Source organism: Haliaeetus leucocephalus, unplaced genomic scaffold (genome assembly GCF_000737465.1).
Source record: "Haliaeetus leucocephalus isolate CR32 unplaced genomic scaffold, Haliaeetus_leucocephalus-4.0 Scaffold92, whole genome shotgun sequence".
Lineage (NCBI taxonomy): Eukaryota > Metazoa > Chordata > Aves > Accipitriformes > Accipitridae > Haliaeetus > Haliaeetus leucocephalus.
The window spans coordinates 12,182,548-12,209,937 of NW_010972528.1; the positions used below are offsets into that span (position 1 = coordinate 12,182,548).

Here is a 27,390-nt window from a genome sequence, read left to right on the forward strand (position 1 = left end):
ACATTGGATGATCTTAGATGCAAAAGAGATTTCCAAAAAAACCACCACTGTACTTCAAGTCATTAGAAATATGTCAAACATTTTATTTCCAAAGACATACCGATACATTTGATCTGCCATTCAGCACCCTGTTATTAGGAAAAAACATGATTTAACGTGAAATATAAAATGAATTCAACATAACCATGCAACAATTAACGTATAAAAAAGCCTTGTCACTTACTGGCTGATTCCCTCAAATGAAGCTTCCTTGGAGACATTTCCGCTATCAGTATTAACACCACGCTAGGAAGGAAAAGATTAAAAGGACCATGATTCTGAGCCAAACGCAAGTATTTAAAATTTAAATCATGGGGAGAACCTGATTGCAGCAAGTTTTTAGGAAAAAACTTATACGTAAGTTTACTTGAATCATAATAAATTAAAAAACCCAGACTGTTTGTTCAAATGCAGACCAATATAAGAAATCATTGGTTTCACAGGAGACCAGTGTACAACTCAGGTCAGGATGTGCTGCTTAGGAAAATGGCAAGCTTTGATTTCTAATTCCCTTATGTCTTGAGATGGAGCTAGGAGACCTATATAATAATAAAGGGCAAGAGATTAATAAACGGGCAAGGTTTCTTCTAAAGTAATTTCATTTAAAAATAAATTATTATGCACTGCCTTGGCAATGCTTACTATTTAAATTTGCATGCCATTCCCCTACAGCTTTCCATTCGAGCAAGTAGCATAAGCAAGAGTATTTTGGCTGCTACACAGCAGATGAACACTTCTGACAACATGTGCCTCGGAAACCCTGTGGAGCAGCATTACAGTTCTGTATTTGGAATGAGAGCGCAGGAGGAGAGGAGCAAGTTTCCATTCAGCCAGGAGAAAGAGAAATGCTCTTCCCTTCTCTGTATACTTCTTCATGGCCGTGGGAGGAATGTGAAAGCATCACAGCTTCATCCTCTCAGCCAAAAATTAGGTGAAAATTCCTGATTATAACACGACACTCACAGAGCGACAACTGCTCAACAACTCAATGCACACAAATGCACAGTAAGAAGCACAAGATGGTCAAATATTCTTTTTCCCACTCATTTCTCTTAAAGAACATGAAAGAAAGCTATAGGATCATCTTTTGTATGTGTATATATACAAATATAAGTGGAAGAAAGACTGAAAACTATTTACAGCCTTTGATCTTAGTGGATAAAGAAATCACATCTCATGCTATGTGACTGCTTAAGGAGAGATTTTTTCTTAAGACTTCTGTCTGGCACCTATCATGGGAAAACAAGAAATCCAGAGGTTGCCATTGCACTTGCTGTAAGGGAAACCTCAGAGTCAGCAAATCATTTCTTATATAGATTGGGGACAAGAAATCAGATACTCTTAATAGTGAGAGGTTTACAAAACATCTGTCAAGGAAAGCAGCTGGGGGAGAGGTGGTAGGGAAGAAGAAACTTGCAGGCTTTACCTCCACTCATTCATTGTTCTTCCAGAGAAATAAGCAAGCACCATTCAAAATCCTTGGCAGGCATTTGATATCACTCCCTCCTCCCAGAAGTTGTTTTCACCAACCCACTCTATGCAGAAAAAGTAATCCCTGAATCCTTGTGGGATTCCCATAGAAAGGCCCAAACATGCTCATGACATGACCAGAGAAACAAGAGAAAAAAGCATTTTGGAGTCATTGTACATAGGCTGGAGGATAGCATGGTCAATGTTAGATAGGCTTGTCATGTTTTACCAGAAAACAGGTAAAGCTTTTGGCAGAGTGAATATAGACTGGAAGGCCAGAGGTTACAAATCTTGAGATCATGGAGGGGCCAGAAGACTAGATGACTATACGCAGGTGACCTGAAATTTGGCAAAGAGGGGGAGGAAAAGATAGAGAACGACACTGCAAAGAAATGCTGAATAAACTGATCTCCTTATTGGAGAAAATGAGTAGTTAATCTTCAGAATAATGTGACTCACCAAAGTAAGGAGCACAGAAGGTTTCTTCGAAGACAAGACACTGGATATCTAAAAAGAAGTTTTAGATTGCTATTATTTTTATTTTTTTCTTCCTCATAATCACATTGATACCAATTTCATCAACATTTGCTGTGTACAAAGTAAACGAGCTGCAAAGACAAAAATGCTCCTGATATCTTTCAGATATTGCAGTATTACCTGAAACATGCAACAAGATCAGTAGATCACAAAATATTTAGACAGAAGTGCAGTGCTTAAGTTGATGGTGTCTACTATAACTTAAGTCTATTGTCATCATTTGGAAGACAGAGGAAGTATGAGCCAAAAAGATGTAATGTCACAGAGAAATGAGGAACAACAGGGTACCCTATCCCCAATGCACTACTGCATATAAAACACACATGCATTAATAATGTTACAATGTGCTAAATACTTAGTAATGAATATTTACTATTATTCTGACTGGGTCATCTTATATTAATACTTCCATTAGGCTCCGTCAGTACCTTTCAAACATTTACAAACTGAGAACAAAATCATTGGGCTTGTAGAGAACTAGGCTTTCAGAGCACCTGCAGAAAGGTGGGTGCTGAATTACACATTTCTTGAGGTAATGAACAGACGACATAATTCCATGGAGCACAGTTCTACCAACTCTAAATCAGCTTAACAGCACACTAACAATATTAACAAAAGAAAGCATATGGCAGTGAGGTTTAAAAATACCAATTCCACTTTTTTTTTTTTTCTCCCCATGAAATATCAGGATTACACGCTTACACAGGTTGGTCATTTGTCGACAAAAAACTATCCTGTAAATAAGGCCCCTAGTGTCCTGATGGTGGAAAACCAATTCCTTGGCAAACCAGGCAAAAGTTATAGGAAGAACCTCTGAAAACTGAGCAGTTTCGTTGCAAGCTTCAACAGCTTCTAACTTCAATACACGTAGTTCAGGTGGAAAACAGCCTTTATATGCTGGGACAATTTACTGGTCCACATAAAGAGCTCTTTTTCCCATCAATACAGTTTTTAAGCAGTAGGGAAGCAGAGAACAGAACTGCAATAAGGGCATTTGTTGATGGAAAGTGACCCAAAACAACTAAGGTGGCCGAAAATAAATGTGATTTTTAAAAATAAAACATGTATTCTCCACTTGCAATTTTCATCATCTGACAGATGAGCATTGGAACACCAGCACTCTATACAACTCCAACTCACGTCAAAAAGCAACCTCTCCACAGCTTCCTCCACCCCCAGGTACTGAAATACAGGATCAAACTTCACTTCATAGCTGGACTCATTATGAAAATGAAATGGAACATGCTCACAGCTGATGAGAGCAAAATTTTTGGTCTAGTGAGTCAGAGTTAGTGCTCTGCAGGGACGTAAGTATCAGAGTCTTCCTTTTCAAGCTGCTCTCCATGAAAATTACCCACAGAGCTTGGCATGAATACTGCCCTCACCCTGCTGAGCCTTCCTACCAAAGAAAAGATAACTGGTCAGGTGCACAAGTATACAAACATCTGCTCAGAAATGAAATGAGAAACCTAACTAAGCAAGTCACACTTGCATTTAAAAATACGAATATATTTGCTTATTCAAATATTAGAATGATTCAACATAACCTAAGAGTAAGGAAGGCAGCCTTTCCTCACAGCTCTTTGGAGGCATAAAATAAATGTAGGCTCCCAAGTCAGAGCTAGGACACGCAACCTCCCTGCCAGCAATCTCCTCAAATCTCCAATTGCAAAAAATGTATTTAGTAACACACTTCTGTTGGATAAAGACACAGACTGACACGGCTCATGATGCATGGAACATGTTTATGAGACTGTCTTTGGATTAAGACGTTATTGTTCAGCTCAAAATGGCAGCTTTTAAAAAAAGATTAAAAAAAAAAAAATTGCAACTGCTTTATAAGAATGAAGGACACTTTCCAGTAACTGGAGAGGGTGGAAAAGGTCCTACCAAGTCAGGAGACATCCAGTAAGCAGAGGACTAAAATTAAGCAAAATCATTGCCACATATTGATTTTGTGTTCACAGAAAAATATTCAGACACACAGACAACTCACCTCGTTCACATAGTGGACTTCATCCACAGCGTATTTTTTCTTGAAGAATTCAGGGGGATGAATCCTTTGGAAAAGAACAAAAAGAAGCATTTGGTTTTAGCTTTACTGTTATATTTAATAAGGCCACAGACAAAGAAATAATGTCCTCTATTATCACAACAATAGAATCGGATATGAGAAATGTTTTAATAATCTTACCCTTGACTCCATTTCTCAAAATAGGAGATTACAGAGAAAGTTGCCACGGCTACAAAAATCAGTGTGCTTTAATCCAGTCCATGCTTGATACTTAGATTTCATGGTCTCCTCCTGAATTAAAGGGGGTTTTTTCCCCTTCACCCTACACAAGACAGTTTTGTCAAAGATTTTTGCCATGCCATTTGTATACAACTTTCCAACTCACCAGATGTTGGAAGGATGTGGAAATAGCAAAAGACTGGTTTGCCCTGTGTTATATTCAAAGAATGAACAGAACATTCATTTTCTACCCTGATAAACCCTCTGATACGAACATAAAGCAGACTGAGGGCTATTAAGACATGGGCTCTGCGGCCTCTATAGAGATCCACTCTTAACCCAACAGGGTGTGCAACTTCACATGTCCAAAACCAAATCACTTCAGCTGGTTTCTCACAATACCCAACCAGAGACTTTCTTCAAAATGCAAGAAGAATGTGAAAGATGTGCTTGAAGTTGGGGCAGACGCAGGCGTGGACCAGCGGTCCAGGGCTCCCCCAGTGGCCCCCATACCAGTGGCTGTACCACTGCTCATCCCTTCACTTTATGGCAGCAGCCAGTTATTCACAAGACTTCAGTCTCTGATTACAATTCTCTATCCCCCCGAAACTGGAATAAATATAATCAGTGTAATTATGAAAATGTAATCTCAAAAGAAAAAAAAAAAAAAGAAAAAAAAAAGCCAAAACCACCTGGCTTGCATCCTTCCACAGAGTTAAAAAAACAGGAGAAAGAAAAAAACATAGTTGCAAGAGCCAGAATTTGGAGGATCCTGTGCATTTTTCTTCCTGAGGGACAGCAGGAGAGCAAGAGGTGTGCACAGGACCGAACTTTCAGCTGTTTAAACATTAGACTACAAGAGCAGAAGACCAACTGGGAAAGAATAAATTAGGTTGGAGACCAAAGAACATTTCTAACCCTTGCAGTGAGGAACAGCAGAAGTGGTGGGACAAACAGTTCAGCATCTTTAGGAGGTGCTCCATAACAAAGGCATGTATTGTAGCTGCCTGCGGTACCAGGTGGCTAGAGCTCTGATTTACATCATTTTTTCAATCTCGTGCACTCATTTTTCATTTTACATTCCTTTATGCTCCAAACAGCACCAGGCTGAGACATGAACAACAACATGAAAACGTTTACGGTGTTCTCAAGCAGTAAATTACAGATTTTTAAAAATTTATTTATCTGTGTACTACTCAAAAGTAACGCAAAAATATCTCATTATATGTTCCCTTTTGCAATGCTCCTTTTGTGGACTCTTCCCACCACTATTGGAGATTTCAAAGCAATTATCATTTACCTTCTCTCCCTGCCTAATTTCACATATAATTAAAAAAATCCACTATATACTCTTATCTTTCTATACCCTGTATTTTATAGTTCCCTTACCTCCAACTTCTGCATACTCTGTTTCTCCTACAGGCATCTCCTTTTCCCCTCCTTCATTCCTCACACACTGAAGTACTTTAATATTCCAGAAACATCACGAACAGATTTAGCACTTTCCGTTTTTGTTCTCTTTTACAGTTTCAACCAATTCATCCGGTATCAGAAGAATCCCAACTGCAAAACCAGCTAATTTATAGCCAACTGTAATTTATGTTAATATATGCTCTTTAGAGCAATACCTGCAAAGCACCATTTACAATTAGCTGCTTTGTTTGAATTGAAGAACTGTTTCTTGTAAAGTAAATATTTCTTAAAAGTATACCCACAAATATGCTGGATTTTATTCACTTCACTTAATGCAGTTTAAATAAGAGTAGGTCTCATTTTACAACACACCAATAAGAAAACTTCTGCCTTTTCACAAGCTGGTTTTTTGTTTTTTTTTTTTTGCTAGTTGCCTCCTATAATTGTGTGGTCTACACAGCACACTGATGCTAACTTAATTCTTTGGTTATGGTTAATATTAATCCATTATTGATTCCACTCCAGTTGTAATCCCTCCAACATCTCTTCTTATGTGCACTGTCACTCTTGAGGAACAAAAGTAGCTCATGACCCTTTCAAGGCTGAGGATTTTTTCTCTACTTTGAAAGAAAGAAAACAGCAGCTTCCCACAATCCTCCATCCTCTCTCTCAGCTATTAAACTAGGTCATCTTCCAGATACTTTTGACTCCATCACACCTAATGATAAGCTGCCACGTTTCCCAGATGTGTACCTCCTTGCTGCTCTTGTTCTTGCTACCTTGCTTAGAAGTCGGCAAGACTTTTAGTACAAAGTAGAGAGCCAGACTTCTCAGCTCCTCTCTGAAGCAATCAAGGCTCTGCCTCACTTCTGTTCTTCAGCCACTTAGCACCTCTGACTAGATGGTAAAATAAATTCATGTACACTTCCCACAAACTACCATCCCCTACCCATCCCACAGGAGCCGTGATGCTTCACTGATGAAGCCATGTCTCCCACCGGAAAGACTTCTGCAAAGACCTACCCTACTGCAGAACCACACAGGTGGAAGGAAAAGTGCACATGGAAGTCGACCTTAAAGAGGAAAAATTTTGTGCTCTCACATACAGAAAAGCAGTACAGAAGGCAAAACAAAAGCTCAGGGAGAAAGAGGAGCAAAGATGATCCTCATTGAGACTTTTCCATATTCTCTCCAGTCTCTTCAATTTTTTCCCAGTTTAGCAGGGATCTATGAAAGATTATTATGCAGCAACACCTTAGTTACTGTAAAAAAAGTACCAGGGCAGAGTTCCTTAGGAGATACAGGGCTCAGTATTCATTTTTATCCAATTTAAATGCAAAACAGGCTAAAGTCTAGCACTGACCATCACTGTCACAGGGAACAGTACCTTCCACAGAATGCTCACTGGCTTCAGGAAAATCGGAAGTTACATTCAGTTATGATAATTTCAAGTACATCTGATACTTCACAGAGATGAGGAGTACTTCTCTCTACAGATAACTCTCAGGCAGGTAGAATAAGTTAATTGGTTACAATTTTTAGGTTTGCCTTTGTCTTTTGTAACACTGCTATGGGCTGCCAGTTTCAAAATTCTGATTAATCACTGCAGAGACTACATGCAAAAAAACCCACAGCAAGTCATAAATTAATTAGAAGGATTACCCAAGTGGAAGATACGATCCCAGATATTATTGAATCATGTCTCTCCTTACCTATCAAAAAAACCCCCAACCTTTTGTAAACAGATGCAAACTAAAGCAATGGCCTAATTTTTTTACAGGCTTGTGGGGAGGGAATGTGAAAAAAATTTTAGATTCCCTGGCAACATAAATTAGCAAAACCCTACAGAGAATAATGCACTTCAGCCCTAAAAAGGTTCAATATCCTTTCTCTATAGTTTTATAACTCCAGCCAAGCAAATAGCGGTGTTCGTTAGACATGTCAATAGTTAGCTTCCACAATAGTAGGAGTCATCATTTTATCTCATGATGGAAATAAGTAACTACAAACTCCCGGAACAGCATCATGCCCAAGTACACATGCCGAAGTGGCTAGGCAAAAATCTGGCATCTCATAGTTCATGGCCATTAGAAAGAAAACATTAAGAGTCCAGAACTTCTATTTCTTTACAAGAATACAGTTCTCATTTTTTGTCACCAAAGGATCCCTTAAACAAGAGACTGTCTCTAGTTCACCACTTACAATTCATCACAATTTCCAATCCAGTGAAAAAGCTTGAGTTATTCTGGGTTAAACATCAAAGCTATTTACATTCTGCTGATGTAAACTCTGCCCTCTCCCACGTTCTTCTACCCAATCTAGTTCACCTACTTGGTTTCCTGCTCTCAAGATTTTCATAGCAATTGGGAAACGCTGAAGATGGCCTAAAGATGAGAACCTACATCTTAAAAAGAAGATTCAAATTCTGATGCACTCATTTTAACAGCTAAGGTTTTATTAAAGCACCAAATATTGAAGATTCACCTTTCAACCATAACAAGTGACAACTTCATTATAAACAAAATTCTACTGAGGTAGCAATGGGAAAAGGAGGAAGAGGAGCAGCAGCAATACTTTCACTTTAAAAATACAATGTGAAATGTTGAGTCAGACACTAAAGTAATACCTCACGTTAGCTATACCTCATTTCTCGTAAATATCAATCAAACATGAAAACTACCAGCAAAAGAGTAAGGGAGCACAGTATTAAAAACTAGTAACCAGGAATTCCAGTCAGTCCATCAGCTTAGTGAAAACTTCCAAGTTTAGAATAAACTTTTCCATTTGGTTTAACTAAATTCACAGTGGTACATGATGGCATGTTTAAGAACCAAGAAGCTTCACCAAATCACAACCTAATCACACCAGTGAAGATTTTGCCATCAACTTTGACAGACCACAGTATTACAACTGGCTCCACTTCAATGCGATCCTTCAAACAGGAATGTAATACTGACTCCTCTGTTTATCCATCACTAAGATGAACAGCTCTGACAGCCAATCTATAAATACACCAAAAAATATATTTTGAAGCTTTTATATAGTTGGACAAAATTCAAACCTCAATATTTTTGCAGCATTTTATTAACCATGTTGTGTTTCCACTTTAAACCCAATAAAAACTTGGTCTCATTGTCTAACACCATTTTAAAGCTGTTGTTCATTACATTGCACAAGAATTCATAACAGCAAATCTTAAGAGGTTTGTACAAATTTGACATTACCGTAAGAATTCCATTAAGCAATATTTCTTTGTATTCTAAAGGACTCTGGAGCAATAGCCTCATAATACCAACATGATAAAAGAGTGTTCTAGTTTTCAGAACTGCATTCAGAAGAGAGGTACAAATGAGATGGATCTAAATCACAAATGCCAAAGAAAAACTGTGAGCAGAATTCATAACAGCTGATAGCTATTCCAGAAAGAAATACATCTAAGCTAATATATTTCCAACCTAATTGCTGATATACATTCACATGTATATCTTTTCATTTGCATCTAAATGTTCTTCCAGACAATCTTCAATATATGTATATAACAACCTTTTCCTGCTGGTCACTTTATGTGTTCATTTTTTAATGCTTCTAGGACAGATTTGCAGTTTTTGCAGCGGATCAGCTCTAAAATGAAATTCAGCTTTTCCTGAAGTAGTCCAATTTAGATTTTCTTCAGCATTTCAGCTGGAGTTCCTAATTCAAGATTACTTATCTTACTGCATGGCCTAGAATGTAAAACTATTCCTGCTGGAAAAAAATATTCTTAATGGTATGTTCATTACAAAAATTTGAGAAATTCTAGTTGGCACTAATTTCAAAACATCTTCCACACATTCTACATTTTGTTACTAAAAGACTGCAGACACACACTCAGATACATACATATACACCTCAGAAATGACCTGAGCACCTTCAGCAGAGCAAGTCAACACCAGGAGGTCCCAAGCTTCCTGAAGTGTGGAAAGCTGATTGCATTGTCTCCTCTAAAAGTTGCACAGGATTCCTCCTTCTCCGCAACACAGATTAATCAAAAAGCTGTAGCGTTCTGCACCCTGTTAACACCAAGAAGTCACACGATTCGCTGCATCAGCCAGTTCTGCACTAGTCTGCTACAGACATTCAGTTTAAGAAAAAGTCCACTGAATTGCAAGGTCCCTCCATAGGGCTGTCTTAATTTCAGCGCTACTTTTACATACCTTACATTTCCTAACATATCTGCAAGTGATTCACAGATTAGAAAAGCCAGGAGAGATCAGAATAAGCACATGTATTTCATTTTTAGTTTGATTTCTAGATGCTTTCATTTTCAGACATCTGATATTGTTGTATGTCCTGCTGTTAGATTTTGCTACAACATCCTCTCTTCCCTACTCAAATTCTTACAGCAGCCTCAAGAAGCCCTTGGTCAGCTCTTTTAAAATATTTGGATAACAACATAACCTTTAGGAGCTATTTAACTTTCTCTAGGTTTACTCCTGGAATAGAAACTAGTTCATTGCCATCACTTTGTGATGCTTCACATATTTTTTGTTTCTCTCAAATACAGAATGAAAATACTTCATTGAACATTTACCTCAATAACAATTCAGAAATGGCAGTTGTACCAGTTCCACCTACTAGTAGAAGCTGTTTGAATTGTAACCGCTATTTTTGCTTTCTCTTTCGTGTTGTACTAATTCTTTGCCTTAAGCTTGTCCTGTCATCCACCCAGGATTGTTCAGAGCTCCCCATTAGCTAAGTTCTCTTGTGATCAGCTTGTCAGAATAGGCAGACACATGAGAACCATCACCACACTTGTATTGTAGGTTTTATGTTCACTTACACGTTACAAAAAACAGTTCTTACACCTACACAAGTTATTACAAGCCTTTAATATTAAGATTTGAATGGTTTTACAGAATTCCTTAAGTCTTCACATCTGGCCTTTTGAAGTTGTTCTGAAAGCAGGGTGCCTTACTGCACTCCTACATATAAAAGAAAGCAATAGGTGTATCCTAACATAAGCTCCAATATGAGGTGACCGTTCTCCTGCAAAAGGAAATACTAAGTTAATACCACATTGCACAGACAACAAAGCAGTATTCCAGGCTGTCTGACCACACATGCTATCAATGAACATATATTAAGGCCAAATAATGAAAATCACCTGCAATTTCTAAGCACTGAATCTGGCTTTAGCAAAAAACCACATCAGCATTAATTTAATGTATATTTAAAAAGCATCAGTAGGAATCTCTAAATGAAAATCAACAACCGTTTTGAGGACCTCTTAGTATGTGAGGGAGGAAGACAGCAAGTACTGACACAAAGCAAGACATCCCATACTAAAGAGTCTCCTGCAATTAAAATACATATCCACAAGTCTTGTCCACTACTTATTGTCTTTCAGATCCACAGCTCCTGGCAGTTACCAGAAAGCGATGTTCTTCCAAGCAGTAATTAAAAGTAAGAATTAACATAGTTGGAACAGTACCAAATAGGCAAACATCAAAGACACTTATTCATGACAAAGTCTAAAGCAAAAGGGTTTCTACACAATAATGTTCAGGGTATACTGCTCTCTTAAAAGGTCGTACAAGTATTATTGCCTAAAATGCATGAAAAAATGTGCAAGCTCATATCACAGAATCAGAAGAGGAAGATTCTTGATGCAGTGAGGCAGAAAAGCTAAAATTAGGAAACTTCACAGTAAAGCTTTCTGCTTTATGGAGATACAACAGTATTGTTTCCTCCACTCCACCCTAACTTTCAGAGAAAGAATTATAAAACATAAAAAAATTTATGGCAAATCCACTTTATCCTGAGCAAATAATCTCTACCAAGCAAAGTAAATGTCTGCATTAGCCTGCACATAGTGCCTGTACGTGGCACTGCAGCATGCACACATTTACTACCAGCAAGTCATTGCATGAGTTACATCCCATTTTTCCTCGCTTACATGAGGGGAAACACATGCACAAGGAGTTAATTGGACAAGAACAGTCTTCAGCAGTTGAAGTTTGTCGTGGTTTAACCCCAACCAGCAACTAAGCACCATGTAGCTGCTCGCTCACTCACCCCCCGCCCCGCCAGTGGGATGGGGGGAGAGAATCGGGAATAAAAAGTAAAACCTGTGAGCTGAGATAACGACAGTTTAAAAGAACAGAAAAGAAGAAACTAATAATGATAGTAATAACAATAATAAAATGACAATAATAAAAGGACTGGAATATACAAGTGATGCACAACACAATTGCTCACCACTCACCAACCGACACCCAGTTAGGTCCCGAGCAGCAATCTCCCCACTCCCCCCAGTTTATATACTGGGCATGACATCACATGGTATGGAATACCCCTTTGGCCAGTTTGGGTCAGCTGCCCTGGCTGTGTCCCCTCCCAACTTCTTGTACCCCTCCAGCCTTCTTGCTGGCTGGGCATCAGAAGCTGAAAAGCCCTTGACTTAGACTAAACACTACTGAGCAACAACTGAAAACATCACTGTGTTATCAACATTCTTCTGGTGCTAAATCCAAAACACTACACCAGCTAGTAGGAAGACAATTAACTCTATCGCAGCCAAAACCAGGACAAAGTTCTACACAGTCAACAACTCATTTCTCAGGCCTTGCTAGTATGAGCTTAAAGCAGAGTAAAAGTTTCAGTGAGACCACATACAAAGAATAAGAATCTTGGTGAAAATTAAAGCAGATGAATAGAAATACATCAGCAAAGCACGTAGAGCCGAAGGAGGAAAAGGGATACAAAAGCAATGTTTTAATGCTGTCAGAGATTCCCCAATAAACTCCCTCCTCATTACAGTGTCATCAAGTTAACAGATGGCAAAGCATTAACCAAACAAGATGGTGTCGAGAACTGCTAGGAAGAACAACATAGTAAGCTTTACAAGATACCAGCAGATGTTCCTGACTTTGTCCAACAAAACGCAATCACCTATATAGCCAAACGGAATTTCACTATCTCAAAGAAGATTAAAAGGCATCAAGCTAGATTTAAAACAAAACAGTACTAATGGGCTCGATGGTATCACAGGCAGCCTCCAGCAGCATTTTGACTACCTTAATATTACTTCCTTTCCACATTTCTCTAGATTTCTATTTTATCCTTTGAAAGACACAAGTACCTCCATACATGTAAACTCAGACTCCTTGCTCCTTTTGATACAGTCTAGAGTAAGATGGATTTTGAGAAAACAACAGAATTTAAAAGAAATTGAACTGAAGATGAAGACTCAAGCTGATTCAACTGGAAAAGGTAACCACGTCTAGCAGTGGGACAGAACAGTAGAGTCCACATGCATGATGCTGGACATAGGATGCTGGGTATATGATACTGGACTTCCCAGTGCTACACAGTTATTCTGCTTTTGCATAATCTGTATGAGCAACATACAGACCATTGGATTTAGAAAATCAGAAATAAATATTGAGGAGATTCTCACGGTTCTTCCTGATAAAAGCCAAGCTCTGAACTACCTATTTCATCTACTTCAAATATACAGTCTGCCTGCTCCTGCTCAGCTATTCCCACCACAGGCATTCCCAAAAGATGAAAAGTTCTTTACACTTTCTATAAATTCTACCTCAAGAGGCAGTGCCTCAATTAAACATTTAAGAGATACTATCAAGAGCTACCCAAAAAAACAAAACCACAGAAAACTTGCAATTGGTAACCTCTGCTTTATTCCTCTCTGCAAACAAAATTTTTCCTTGGAGAGAAGGGCTCTATACTAGTACAGAAAAAAACTGTAACAAAGGAAATGTTTATACACTGAAATCCCTGAAAGATTTCTTGTCGAATAAGACTGCTGACAAATATTCATTAGAAAGCTCTCTTCCCAAAAAAGAGCACAAAAAGAATTACAATGCTTAAGAGGGTAAGTGTAATTTCTAGGTCACCATAAAAAAAACAGTGTTCCATTCAAACACTGGCCTCAATTCATGTTTCTTAACTGAGAAAGTTACATACTGAATCTGTCAATAGCAAATGTTCTGCTTTTACTTTGGAAAAAAGCCTGTATTGGGGGGAAAACCAGCAATATTTTATGTTCCACCCATAAAAGTACTATAGCAAGCTCTGGAATGCGTGCAGCATGCCCCCCAGGTTCCACGTTATTCGGTAACAGCACGAAAGAAAGCAGTACTGGTGTTTAGAGCAGCATTAAGATGACCTGAACACCTTTAAGGGGATGACAGTATTCTCATCTTACAACTTGTAAAGAAAACTAAACCACAAAGAAATTAAAGGAACTTGCCACAACAACTCATTGAGCACAAAGAATAGGCAGAACCTACCCATGCAAACAGTGCCCATTCACTATGCCCCGTTGCCCCTGTGAGGCGAAGAAGTATCTGGCATCCCCCAGGACCAGGGTCAAGGCGATACCTGCCGACACCCAGAGCTCTAGCAAGTACACAGCACGTAAAACACAATCTGCCTCTTCTCCACTCACATTTAGCTTTTAAGAAGCATTAATATTGATTATACTCTTCCCTGTCCTATTTTAACAAAACAGTTGGGGTTGTTTTTTCCTCTTTGTATGGTTCTCAGCAGAGACAACACTGTTTCAGAGAGCCCTTCCCGAGCGTACAGACAGACACAGCACAGGTTGCAGGGAATAAAACACCTAAAGAAAACAGTTAACATCAAGCCCTGAGAACTTGGAATTTTAGAAGTGAAGGAATAGAGGCACCACTGTAGGTACCACTTGAGAGGTTTTTCACTGAAGTGCCTTCTCAAATCCGGGCCGACAAGAAGCAGAGAGCTCTGCACTCAAACCGGGCAGCTGCACAGCAGAAGGCAGCGTGGAGGTGCAGAGCCTTGTTGGAGCACTGCTGGAAAATCCCCACAGGCTTTTCCTTTGCTGCAGCTTACCTTCCTACCAGCAGCAGCCCAGTCCTTGGAAGAAAAACACATGGCACACCTGATCAAAAGAAAACTTGGATTCTCTGATATTTCAAAATGTTATCAGGAGTTTGTATCACTGAACTTGATACTCCTGCTAGCGCATTAAATACAGTATAAAATAAGAAATGCCTGGTGGGGGTTATCAACATTCCCTGTTGTACCGCAGGAATGAGACATGCGTAGGCAAGACTTAACTTTCTCATGCTGTGGTTTGAAGCCACACCAGGATATTAAAGAACTGCAGCATTGTCAAGCAGATTTACTTAGTGCTGGTTCTATTTCTCAATACACTCGAATCAAAAAGAGATGAAAAAGAAGCACTTTAACACTTACTAAATCACCAACTTGTGCATCCAGTTAGAGACATATGCTGGTAGAGATTGCAAATCAATGGACTGATATAAATTACTATTATTGTTTAAAACACTCTCAACAAGAAATACAAAGAAACTTAGGCAGCTAGAAAGCAAAGATTTATAAAAATAATTACTGAAGTAAAAGTCATAGAAACAATACACATTCATCCTGGACCAGCAAGGCTCATGGACAATGAGAATACTGGGACAATGACTAAACTGATGAGTTGAGAAGTCAGAGCATTTGAGCAGCACTGTTTAGAGAAAAACAATCATCAGTAAAGTGGCAAGAGCAATCCAGACACTAATTATTCTGTAAAAGTAATTTTTATCCACAGAGAAATACCGTAATAAATGAATGGGAGACAGAAAATGGAAATCACTGTACTATGGAGAGAATTGGAATCATGGAAAATAAGCAGCATGGGGAATTGCACAAGTAAGTCTCGTCAATCAAAAGCAACCAGCTTTATTGTACAGTTTTGAAATGATCGGATGAAGGGTAAAGCAACAGATGTACTATCTGAATAATAGTAAAATATTTGATAAAAATCTCTCTCAAGACTCTTATTCTCCAAAATCAACTCAAATTGGCTTGGACAGGAACACTACGATGTGACCTGAAACCCAATGACTAGTGATAACAAAAAATGAAAAGCCTAAAGCAGAAAAGAAAAAAAAAAAAAAAAAAGATAAAAAGATGAGCTTTTCAAGGGCTGGGAAACCCTCCAACCACCACACTGAAAAGTGCTGTATCAATTTAGACTGATGTTCTCAAAAGTTAAAGTGATAAACAGCAATGGACTGCAAGTCTTGATTAGTGGGATACTGCAAAGACTGAAATCAGTTGTGATGCTATTCAGAAACAGAAGCAGGACTGAACATGTTCGGGAGATCCACAGATGGCATTTGCAGGTGGTAACAAACTTTGCAGATAAATTGCAATTGCCAGTTGGTACAAAACAGTAATAAGATGACCTAAAGTGATTAAAAACTGTTGGGTTTTTTTAAACAGCAAAATAATGATTCAGTGGGTAGGGGGAAGGGACAAATGGCAGAAAGAGATCAAACTGATGGACACGGAAAAAGAAAACACTCAACATATTTCATTGTAGACAAAAAATTACAAGAAAAAAATACCAGGGGATGATATGGCGGATCAGTTCAGAAGGTAAAACCAAAGACCCTTCTAGAGTATACTATCTGAATACACAGCTCGAGAGCATGCTACAGAAAAGAGGACCTGTATGCACCACATCAATAAAACTCATCTAGAAAATGTCCTTCATTCCTGCAAAATCTACATCAAGAAGAGCAATTAAGGTGATGTGGAGTTTGGTCCCTACAACACCCACACACACTCCACTACCTTTCCGAAGAGTTGTCTCCAATTTCGGCTCGCATAGAATGGGCTCACTATAGACCTTGCCTTCTTGTAGCCATGCCTAGGGCTAATTAATGCACCAGTCTCAGCCACCATGATGTAGTCAGATAAACGTACCACGCTGTACACAATTTAATACTCACAATTTTTCAAAATACAAATGCCACAAAATTCCACCAATCCCCATTAAGAAAAAGAGATCAAGAAAGCAATTTCTTAGCTTCTAATTTTCATGGTCACATACAGTCTATAGGGGGAAAAAAAAAGGTAAAAGCCTAAATAGCCTGAAAAGCTCTTTTTTTTTTTTTTTTTAATTACAAAAGCATTTGGGGGGAAAAAAGCAAACAAACAAAAAAAACAACCACACACTTCTGCACTTTTTCCCAAAGGCAGTAAAACTTCTCAGCTTTGCTGAAGTCAGTCAAGTTTAATCACCAAAACCAAAGGTTGATTTTGGTTGCAACCTACTTAGAAAATGATGACAATGTTTAAAAAGCTTCCTCATTAGGTCACAGAGATATTAACATTTGTGAAGCATTTCATTGTGCTTTATTACAGCTCCAAAGTGCCACACCAAGGTTCAACTTTGCAAATACAGATAGCTTCCAAACAAATTCATGGAACAACGTTACTCACAGTGGATGCAAAGCTAGATTAATGTTGTTATACTTACCAATCAGCCAGCAGGGCTTCAAAGAAAACACAGGAAATTGCACATAAATATTGTTCTGTCCCATTTACTATGTATTTCTAAAGTTAAAGCACGAAAGCGTTAAATATTTTTGTTTTCCACTAAAAACACTCTTTACGTGGCAAGGCAATTAAGTTATTTTGGCATCCGCTCCACAGAAAGCAGCTGCTGTACAGTATGTTTTACTTTATAAAATATCTTTAATCAGCACACTGACTAGTTCTGTCATTTATAATTAAGGAGGTAAATGGCAGGTGCAGCATTAATTAGTGAAATTGAAGTCTCTGTGCAAGACATGCAGTCATACCAACTTAATGCTTCATAGGAATAGAAACGATTGCTAACAGCTTTGCACCACAAACTTGACTAGGTAAGACCATGCCAAGAAGGAGGGGCATTTACAACACAGTTATGCTTCTGAAGCCTTTTCAATCTTACATTACCAGATTAATTTCTTAAACTCTTCCTCCGAAAGTAAGAATAGAAAAATACTTCAGCAGCGCAAAAGCCTACCCACTAAGCCATTCTGTGAGAGTCTGTTTCTGCCTTACACACAACTGGAGGGGCAGGGGACAGAGGTACAGATCAAGAGATAGGCAAAGTGGTTCTCTTAGTTGAAAAGATTTTCCCAGTCAACAACTAAGAAATGGGCTAGCCCAACATTTAGAGAAATGCCCACACTCATAATTTAAAAACAGAGTGACTGTTGTTGCAATCCCTTCCCAACAGGAAAGTAGGACCATGAGTCCTACAATTACCCTCATGAGAATTCTGAGATTGCCACCTTAAGAGGTTGTGGGTTTTCTGGAGAACATCCATAGTCTGTGAGTTAAAATAAATCTCGCCTCCCTTTTAAAAGTGCAGAGTTTATTTTGGCTTGAAGGACTTCTGAATGGTAGCCTTACAGCTATTTACAGATCTTTAGAGCATACACATTCAGCAAGAAGTCCTACAAGATAAGCAACACTTCAAAGAAGCGGTAGTCACCCTCAACACCAGTACTATGTAGTGCTGGATCTTTGGCAGACCACAGCCCAGGGTGGTGCATTCATCATCTCCGCGTTCACCTGTTCTGCAGATTCCCCCAGGCACCACCTCAGCATGCAAAACTTCATAAAAACAAGTGCAGTTGGCGAAACTAAAATAATTACAGTGTTCATGGTCTCATTTGTAAACTAATAGTCTGTTCCTCTCCAAGCAAATGCTCTCAGACACTTCATTGCAGTCTTAGTTTGGCCAAAATCAATTATGAAAAAAGTCAAGCCACCCCACTTTTGCATTACTTCAAGGCAAAAAGATTAACCCTTCTGACTGCCACATTACCTAAGCTACATTTTGAAAACAACTCATATATGCGTCCTTCAGAAGTGAAAGCACAACAATACATCAAAATACATTTAGTAATACAGTAGTACCAACATAGTAGTAAATAGCCTTCTCCATTAATTTTAAGAGAACATATGCATTTCTGCCTAAACTCATATAGCAGACTCCCACATCTGTCAAATAGAAAGCAATATAAGCACCAGGCAAAGTAAGTGCACCCTGTGCTATGAACTAGAAGACCAGCTGTAGACCTCTGTTAAATACCAACCTCACAAATATTGTACAAGGCATTGAATTGATCTGTGCTTCATTGATGTTAAATGAATGTTTCTTCAGCATGTAGATAGTGCCTTCCACATGCACAAAAACAAGCACTTCCAAGGCAAACTACAGTAGATAAACAGCAGCGGATGGAAGGCAAACCTATTTGTGTTTTTCTTTCAGTGCTAATTTTGACTTAAAATTGAGTCTTCTGGGAAGGAACACAATCCCTAGCTGTGTGCAGTACCCCCTGCCAACCAACTTATGAAGCAGAACTGCTACTGACTCACAAATGAGTTATTCATCCATCCTCCTTTTGACAAGCAGAAAAAGTACATGACCACAGCTGACAGAAGAGAAAACAAAGATTCAAACCGAGGGATTCAGGAAGGGTAAGGAGGAGAATTTAGAAAACAAGGATGCTGTGATAAAGACAATTTGTTATACACTGCAATAAGATGCAACAATAAACCACTTTTAACCAGACTCATAATTCTGTGAACGAACCAATAACAAGTGCTGCACAAACAAATCAAAAAGGCCACCATTTATAAGCACAATATTTTATTTAAAAACGCAAAATGAGATGGTGGAATTTCAATAATATTTTTAAGCCTTTTCAAGATTTCAGATTAGGAACAATCAGCATGGGTAAGAAACAGCTGATTTGAACTAGCAGACGAGAACTTCGGAGGAGGAAAAAGCTTTGTCTATAAATGGGAACAAGCACCACTAGGGAACAGACTTTAGAGAGTACACGTGGGGGTTAAACAGAACCCATGTTCCCAGACAGGTGCAGCTCTCAGCTGAAATATTTCAGACAGCAGTATTCACATTTTTATGCTATCACAAACAATTTCAGTTCCCAGGCAGGTCTAAGACAGTGATACTCATATAAACTCTCTAAGAAGACAGCAGCCATGCCCTACCATATGGTCTGGCACAGTTCAGCATATGGGATTGGTTCTGATTGTTTTCCTTTTCCCAAAATTAGCATTAAAATATAAGTGATAGCTTCAATTAGAAGCGAAGCAACCTGAGCTCAAAATATTAAATTAGAAGTAATCTAATGTTCTGAGACAACACAGACAACAAAAAAATTTACAGTTTGTTAGATGTTATAAATACAATTAAGACTGAGAAAAGAAATGAACACATAAATAAATCAATTCCTCCACTACTGTGGCACTGAGCAATATTTACTACCAATATGGGTAGAGAGAGATATGTTTATGGCATACTCACGGAACAGAATTAAAAATCACATTCCCCAGTCTGTCAGTTCATATCAAAAAAAGTATCAAAGAGGCTGAAGTACCTTCCACCAGTCAAAAAGCTTCATTAGCTAAGGTGGCTGCAAACTGGTAAAGCAACTTGAAAAAGCCTGCTTTACTATTTAACTTGTTCGGTCTTAACACAAGACTTACTTTTCTCTATGGTTTAGCTTCCTTTCATGGATACCATGAGATCCATGGATTCCAATTCTAAAGGTATTCTCTACCAAATGGTGGTGGATCATTTGATATCATATGATCAATACCAATTGATCCCATTTTGTATCATTGTATGTACCTATCACTACAATTCACACCAAATTATTTGGTACAATCTGATTAAAATGAGATAGCATTCCAGCTCTACAGACAGTTACGTTATATGACGTACTCAGATATATCGGAACACAGTTAAAAGACATCTTACTTTCCCATCCAAACCGCATAGCTTTCAGGGAGTTGTGGAACAAAAAGCATGGATCTTCCAGTATCAACATCTACTGCTCCAAAGCAGCCTGCTTCAGTTACTCCAAAAGTCCAGTGAAAGTAAGATTCCTAGGTTAAAACAAAATATATTCTTAAAAGAAAACCCTCACTTCTACCAGCTCTAAAAAACACACTACAGTACATACTAATTCCTACTTCCACATATCTGAAAGAGATCTCTCTCACTTTTGGAGAGGGGGAAGTGGTTTAGGTCTAAAGCTTTTCAGACTGATTAGTTTTAGGTTACAATAATACAAATCCCTCTGTTGGCAACTGGAAAGGATCAGAGATTAGTAAGCTACCATAAGAAATAAACAGGTCAACTCAGCACAATAAACATACACCGCACAATAAAATACATTCTTCCAATCTAGAATTAGGGAACATAGCATCAGGAAGAAATAATCATGTCACATGAGACAAGGCAAAAGCAGAGCGCGGCTTCATTGGGTTGTGATGGCAGAGTGCTGAAGTGAAGACCCAGCCTCCCCCAGAGAAGAGGAAGCTGCACTAGGAACAGCCTTTAGCCGAGAGTTATTTTAAGAACAAGCAACCAAACAACAAAACACCTAACACAAAAAGATGAATTTTGGTAAGGACAGACATATATGTTCTGATACCCTGAAAGGTGCATCTCCTCCAAAACCAGACCAATAACTACATTAAGATATGTGCTATCTAGATTACAGTTTATTCTATTTGTTTCTTCATAACATAAAACAGCTCAATTAAATTCACAAAACAAAGTACCGTAGCAGCCATGCAAAGTATGGGGTATGCATAATTAGAGTTCTGTTATGCCAACTTCCCCAAAGACTATGAATACGTTCAGCAAGACATTAACAAGTTATTAAGTCCTATTTGTGACAGAAGAACACATGGGTACTTAAGGAGGAGTCTAATTTGAGAAGACACATGTTGTAAATTCTAAGATACATCCTGCTTTGTGGAATATGTCATTTACAAAAGCTTGAAATACGCTTTTCTATGAATTAATTCAGTTTAGGTCCACTGTAACATGTTTCACTACAGAAAGAAGGTTATCTTTCGGGTCACAGACAAGACTGAAAAAACTAAGAAATATTCCATTGCTGTCTTTAATATTACATTAAACACTGGTAGGCAGTAGGGCCTTGAACAGGTTTAGGCCTTTTAAACCAGATAATGAGCCTGCATACTAAAGCACTGAAAGAAAGAGTAACTCGAAGCTGAAGAGGTAATGTTATGAAGAAGCCAATTTATTTAAGTGAAGCAAGGCAATGCGCACATGAGAGATAAAGGGAAAATAATTAAAAGTCATTAAAAAAATTCATGCAGTTGAAGAGAGTTTCTTAATTTGATTTTAAGTTTTGATTCAGCTCTTACCTGGCGAAACACGATACCAGTATCAGTACAGTATCTCTGGGTTTCTTCTCCACCCTGCAGCAGAACAACTGAATTCTTCTGGACATCCTTATTCTGTCTCAGGCGATCACACAGTCGCCTTCTGTTCAAGGCAAAAAGCGCTACAGGAACTTTCAAGGTCTCATTTCCCAACCAAAACGAGGGTCTAGAAAAGATTATTATTTTTTTAATTGACAATTAATGGAAGACAAAGACAGTGGTTAGCATGATTCAGATGCACGGTGTTTGTTACTTTAGTCTAGAACGCAAAAGGAAGTTTAGTTCAACTCTACAAACAAGATGCTAATCACTCAAGGGAAAGAGATGCTGTATGGATCATTCTTGAGCAATGATCAAACATTGCTCATATGAGTACCAAAGGAAAAAGACGGCAACAGGAGACAGGGCTGGCTGCAGCTATGGCCCAGAGCAGGTCACTTTTACATTCCTTTAGGTAAAGCAACACGAAAAGTAGATGCAGAAAGTGACAACAGCCTAGGTTGGCTGAGTAAAGGCAAAACAGGAGAGAAGAAAATGCGTTCTGGGTTACTGAAAACAGAAGTGGAAGGTTACATTAAGTCTGGCAAACTTCAGCCAGTCCTTCTGGGAAATGTTCAGTAGCTGAAAGAGGGACTGGAGAGAAAAGACAACGGATAGCAGATGCAGGACAACAGCATTTCCCATACTCGCACAGTATCGGCAAATTTTTTTCCTACGTACATATGTTTATTCTTGCATGCATACAAGTGGCTTCAGCAAGTGACTGAACTTGCACACATGGCCACAGGAGCATGTCCCGGGTACCAGTGATCTCCTACTATACATCACTACTTGCTCCTAAGGCAGCACAAATGTGCTGAGGCAGCCCAGAAAGTTTCTGAAAGACTGTACTCAACAGAGCTGCAACTGGGAGAGTACAGTTTGAAAGTAGAGCGCTCTCCCTTAAAATAAACTGGTTATTAAGCAATTTAAGGTGTTTAAAGTACTATAAGAATATATTGCTGATTCATTCACATTTGTTATAGGCCCATACCTGCACTTTTTGGAGCTTTACCAGTAGAAGCACAGTAACTTGTTGTGGGATTTTTTTTTCTTTTTTTTTTTTTCCAAATTAGATGAGGAGAGAAGAATCTAAGAGCATTCCTTTTTTTTTTTTTTTTTTAATGTTTAATAAGCAAAGCTCTGCTTTGGAGCTTCAGCATGACAGACGAATACTGTTTTATCAATAAAATCCTATGATTTAAGTCCAGTTTGTCCCTCCACCTCAGCTTCTCTCAGCTTATTGAAGACTGACTGGCTGGATGGTCATTTTCTATCAGATATGCTTCTAGAGCAGATGACAGAAAGGTGCAGTTAAATTGTTACTACATTAAGATGACAACAAATGAACCACCAAGGGACTTAACCTTAGAGAAGCAGAGCTCCACATCTTAATTATTATATAGTTGTCATAGGCAATCTGAAAGGTAACCTTTGATTTATAGCTGCATAAAGTAACCTCCTGAAAGACTTTATCAGCATCAGAAATGTAAACGCTATAATTTCTTACTGCAGACACAGCATAAAAGAGCTAATAAAATATTTTATTTTACTTGTTTATAACTACTTGATATAACAGCGTAAGTAATTTTAGAAGGTGAAAGACTGCTCTTGCTAATCCAATTTTCAAACTATCTGCCTAGGAGTTCAGCTGATGGTGCACAAAACCCAAATGTGTTTATTTTTATTACTTCCCACACACACCTGATAACCCAGCACCATGGCAGGTGATCACTACAAGGGCTGCAGACTACCTATTGCGGCACATCAGCATAGCGTGCAAGGACAGCATAAGCTTTTGTTTTGGGATGCTCGTGCCTGTAGGAAGAATGAAGCAAGTTCATACAATCCTAGCAAAAAGCTACTGAAAGTTTTAAATCAGATAGCGAACCTTAAACTAAATATGAGCAAGGCTTTTCAGGTGCAAAGCTGTGGCTCAGCAACTCAGCAATGCACAAGAGGTTGAAAACACCATTATCCAAGCAAGATCACCCCCTGGAGTCACTCCATGCAGGGGCCTGGAAATCATATGCTCACCTTATTGCAAGCATAAAAGGGAAGAGAGAACATCATCAGATACCCTTATGCCATAGGTTGCTCTCAGATCTTTTTATCTGCTGATAAAAAAGAACAAACCCCCAAAAAAGCAGAGGTTGTAGCACAACCTGTCTTATGTTTTGCTTCAAAGGAAGGAAAAAAGTCACCTTCATTGTAATTTTACCCTCTTCACAAGTTTGAGGGTTTTTTGCTGTGATTTTAAAAAAAAAAAAAAAGAAAGAAAAAAAAGACTCTGACCTCCCTCTTTCTCCAGGCCTATTCCTACACCCTGGAGCTCACAGGAAGCTGCTACAAAGGCATATTTTCATCTCCATTAAGTTTAATATTAATGCTTTTATTGCACTTAAAACCTTTGACAACCAAAATGAGACTCAAGGAGAAATAATGACGTCAGTTAGCAATTCCTACTGGTAGTCTCACTAAGCCACTTAAGAGCATTTTTTACTGGGATCTTAACACTCAAGCTGAAATTCATTCTGGTGCAAAATGATGGTTCTTCTGCACATTTTATCTAAGTCCATGGCAAAACTATGTTCTTCCTTACATATATATATATAACAGATTCCACTTTCCCTGCTTGAATTTGATGCCACAATATTCATCAACAGCAGAATTTGACCCTGTACAGTTGTTTTGGACTTGCACAGTTTTTTCACAGGCCTGACCTTGGTCTCTATTTTAAGGCTGCTGTAACAGTCACAGCAGCTGAGCATACTGGACCCCACAGCAAGGGTTGCAGGATGCAGGAGGGCTGGGCTGAGTGTTGTTGCAAATACTGCTCTGTTCCTTAAGTTCTCTGCTGAGCACTTGTATGTTAATTCATGCCTTGGACAGTACAAGCTTGCCAGGCTACAGACCTACTTTCACAACTGAAATTCTGCAGAGAAAACCAGCTAGGTTTCAGAGAGGACTCAACTTAGAGAATTTTGCTTCTTCCACAGACTTTGTTCTCTCTTTCCTCCTGCAAGCACTCAGATAGCAAACTGATGGCACACTCACAGGTGGACTAACAACATGGCAAGACACCCACAGGTGCTGCTCTGCCGGCAGAGACTGGGTCACCCCACACGCATGAGCCCAGTGCGAGCTTTCCACAACTTGCACAGAAAGCTCTTTTCAGAGACTAGCACTGACAGAGACATTTTACGCAAAAGAGTATGGCTGTACACCCGGCTTTCTACTGCAAATAATGATTTAGGAACAGAACTCTCACAGTACTCAAGACCACAAGAAAAGTCTTCACCCACAGGACTGGCTGTATAACCATCGCTCTGTTGTGACCATTGCCCTGTTACTAAGAAATAATGGCAGGTAAGTAGGTTATGTCTGGCCTGGTCTTTTTTCCGTATTCCTTCCAGCCCAACTGTTACAAACCCCTGTTACTATGCAGTACTGTCTACGCCATGACTATTATTTAGCACTTTTTCATTGTCAGATATAAGATTGCTATGCCACTTGTAGTAAGTTGAGTGGGTACATGCATGTAACTGCCTCACATTTGAATCAACCCTGCAAAACCACATGCAATTACAGTGTTATCAGCATAAAACTCTCTGTTATTTGCCACCTAACAATATTACCATACAGCTCTTTCTAGAGGGAATTACAAGCTTTCAATTTTTGTCTGTGATCTCTCACCACGCAGTTTATATCACACAAGACACACAAATATCAGAATTTAATTAGTACGATACATTGGCTAGTCCTTCAAGGTGTTTCTTCTGTTAGTGCAAGGACGCTGGCATCTCCAGCCACAAACTCAACTCAAAACTCTCACGCAGAGTTATATGTTTGATAATGAAGCATATTTAATGCAAGCACTGCTTTGTGGTGCATACTTCTTTGAAGCTATGCAGGCTTCTGCAAATAAGCATTAGTCAGTGTCAGAAATGGCTACTTCCAAGACCAGGACAGGACAAGTCAAGCTCAGCTTCCTCATTTTCTCTAGTCTGGTACCAGAATTCAGCCACCGTTCAAGTCTGGTAAGGGCCTCCCACAGTAGCTGACAGTTTCCCTGCTGGCTGTCACACACAATTTTTATGATCACTTAGGCCCAAGGCCACACAAGAGCTCTCTTATTATACTGGAAGTGCAATGTAGCTAGGAACATTACACTACATCTGTTTCTTTAAAGGACATTTTTCTTTTGCTTGGAAGTGTTGATTTTCAATGCTTACTTCAGAAGTATTTTCAGAGAGCTTATATTTTGTTACTGCATGATCCATCTAACATTTTGGATTTGTTTTGATGGAACAACCCCAACACACTGGTAGCCAAAAATCCTATTTTATTTCTGGTTTTCCCACCATTTTTCAGTTAACCTTTTGTACTTCTGTTTTTTCAGAAGAAAATTCATGGACTGCCATTTCTGTTCTACTGAGGTCACACAGACAGGATCCAGATCTCATCGAAGATGAAAAACCACTGAAACTACTTTTCAAGAAGATATTTGTTTGTTGACTGGGCCTTATTTATTTGTTTGTTTTGAGTAACAATGATCAACATCAGCTTGAAGTCTAGACAATTTTTAATGCTGTTTCCACATCAAATATGTTAAGTGCAAGAGGCCTATGCTAACAGCAACACGAGCAAATAAGCAATACAAGGGAAACCATAAAAGCAGCTACTGCTGTTTAAGGCGTAAACTGGATGTTTTCTTCACGGCGGACTTGGTGCTCCTTGTAAATAAGTCAACAACTTGAAGTCTTGGCCCCGTTCCATGTCCCACCTACCTACCCCAGCGCGACCGCGCTCTCCGCAGGGCCAGGCAGGAGAGTCCCTGCACAGGGAACACCTGGTCAGCACCTGGGGGAAACCAAGGGCAGGAGAGGACCTCACAGGGGAGCAACCTCTGCCCAAAGACGAAAGAGTCAGAGCCAAGTCCCAGCGTGACCAGTTTTTGGCAACTATGAAAAGTTCCCCCCTCATTTTGATACATTTTTAATGGCACCTTCTTAAAGCACTGGAAGAAATGGCTGAATTTAGCTATGAAACATGGGAGAGACCTTATGCTAAGTAATCCATAGCCACCTTTAAGCATGATTTCCCACCCCTAACGCAACTTAAAGGATAACCCACGGCTCGGGGGGAGGCACTGCCAAAGCCGACCCGGCGGACAGGGCACCCGTGGGACCCTCCACAGCTCCCTCGCCGCCCCACGCAAAACCTGCTTTCGTTTCAGCGAAACAGCCTGCCACCCCGCCGGGCCGGGCCCTCCCCAGCCGGCTCGGGGCAACCGCCGCCCTGCAGCACCCCCGACCCACCCGGGCCCCTCAGCGAGACCTCGCAGAGCCGAGCCGCCGCCGCGTAGCACCCCACGGAGGAGGGGGGATGGGGGGGAGCCGGGAAGACGCGCAGCTTCGCCGCGGGCCGGGACGCAGGGCCCGGGGGGCTCCTGAGGATCGCGGAGCGCCGGCGGTACCGCGACCGAGGAGTAACGCTTACCCCGCCGCCGCGGCCATGTTGCTTCGCCGGACTTCGCCTGTCACGTGACGGCGGGGCCGCGCGAGCCGGGCCCTCGCGGAGGGGCGCGGCGG

The 27,390-nt window shown here is 39.6% G+C and overlaps 1 protein-coding gene across 1 annotated transcript in view; it reads right to left on the reverse strand.

The window, feature by feature from the left end:
* The window catches only part of PEPD (peptidase D), a 145,576-nt gene extending 118,246 nt beyond the window's left edge, over positions 1 to 27,330 (reverse strand). The window contains exons 1-6 of the mRNA XM_010585121.1: positions 27,299 to 27,330; positions 21,740 to 21,923; positions 20,316 to 20,443; positions 4,043 to 4,106; positions 1,969 to 2,016; positions 224 to 285 (exon numbers count right to left, since the gene is read on the reverse strand). Of these exons, the coding sequence (XP_010583423.1) occupies positions 224 to 285; positions 1,969 to 2,016; positions 4,043 to 4,106; positions 20,316 to 20,443; positions 21,740 to 21,923; positions 27,299 to 27,315 (503 nt within the window). The 5' untranslated portion in view covers positions 27,316 to 27,330. The remainder of the gene's footprint in view (positions 1 to 223; positions 286 to 1,968; positions 2,017 to 4,042; positions 4,107 to 20,315; positions 20,444 to 21,739; positions 21,924 to 27,298) is intronic.
* Between the last annotated feature and the right edge of the window lie 60 nt (positions 27,331 to 27,390).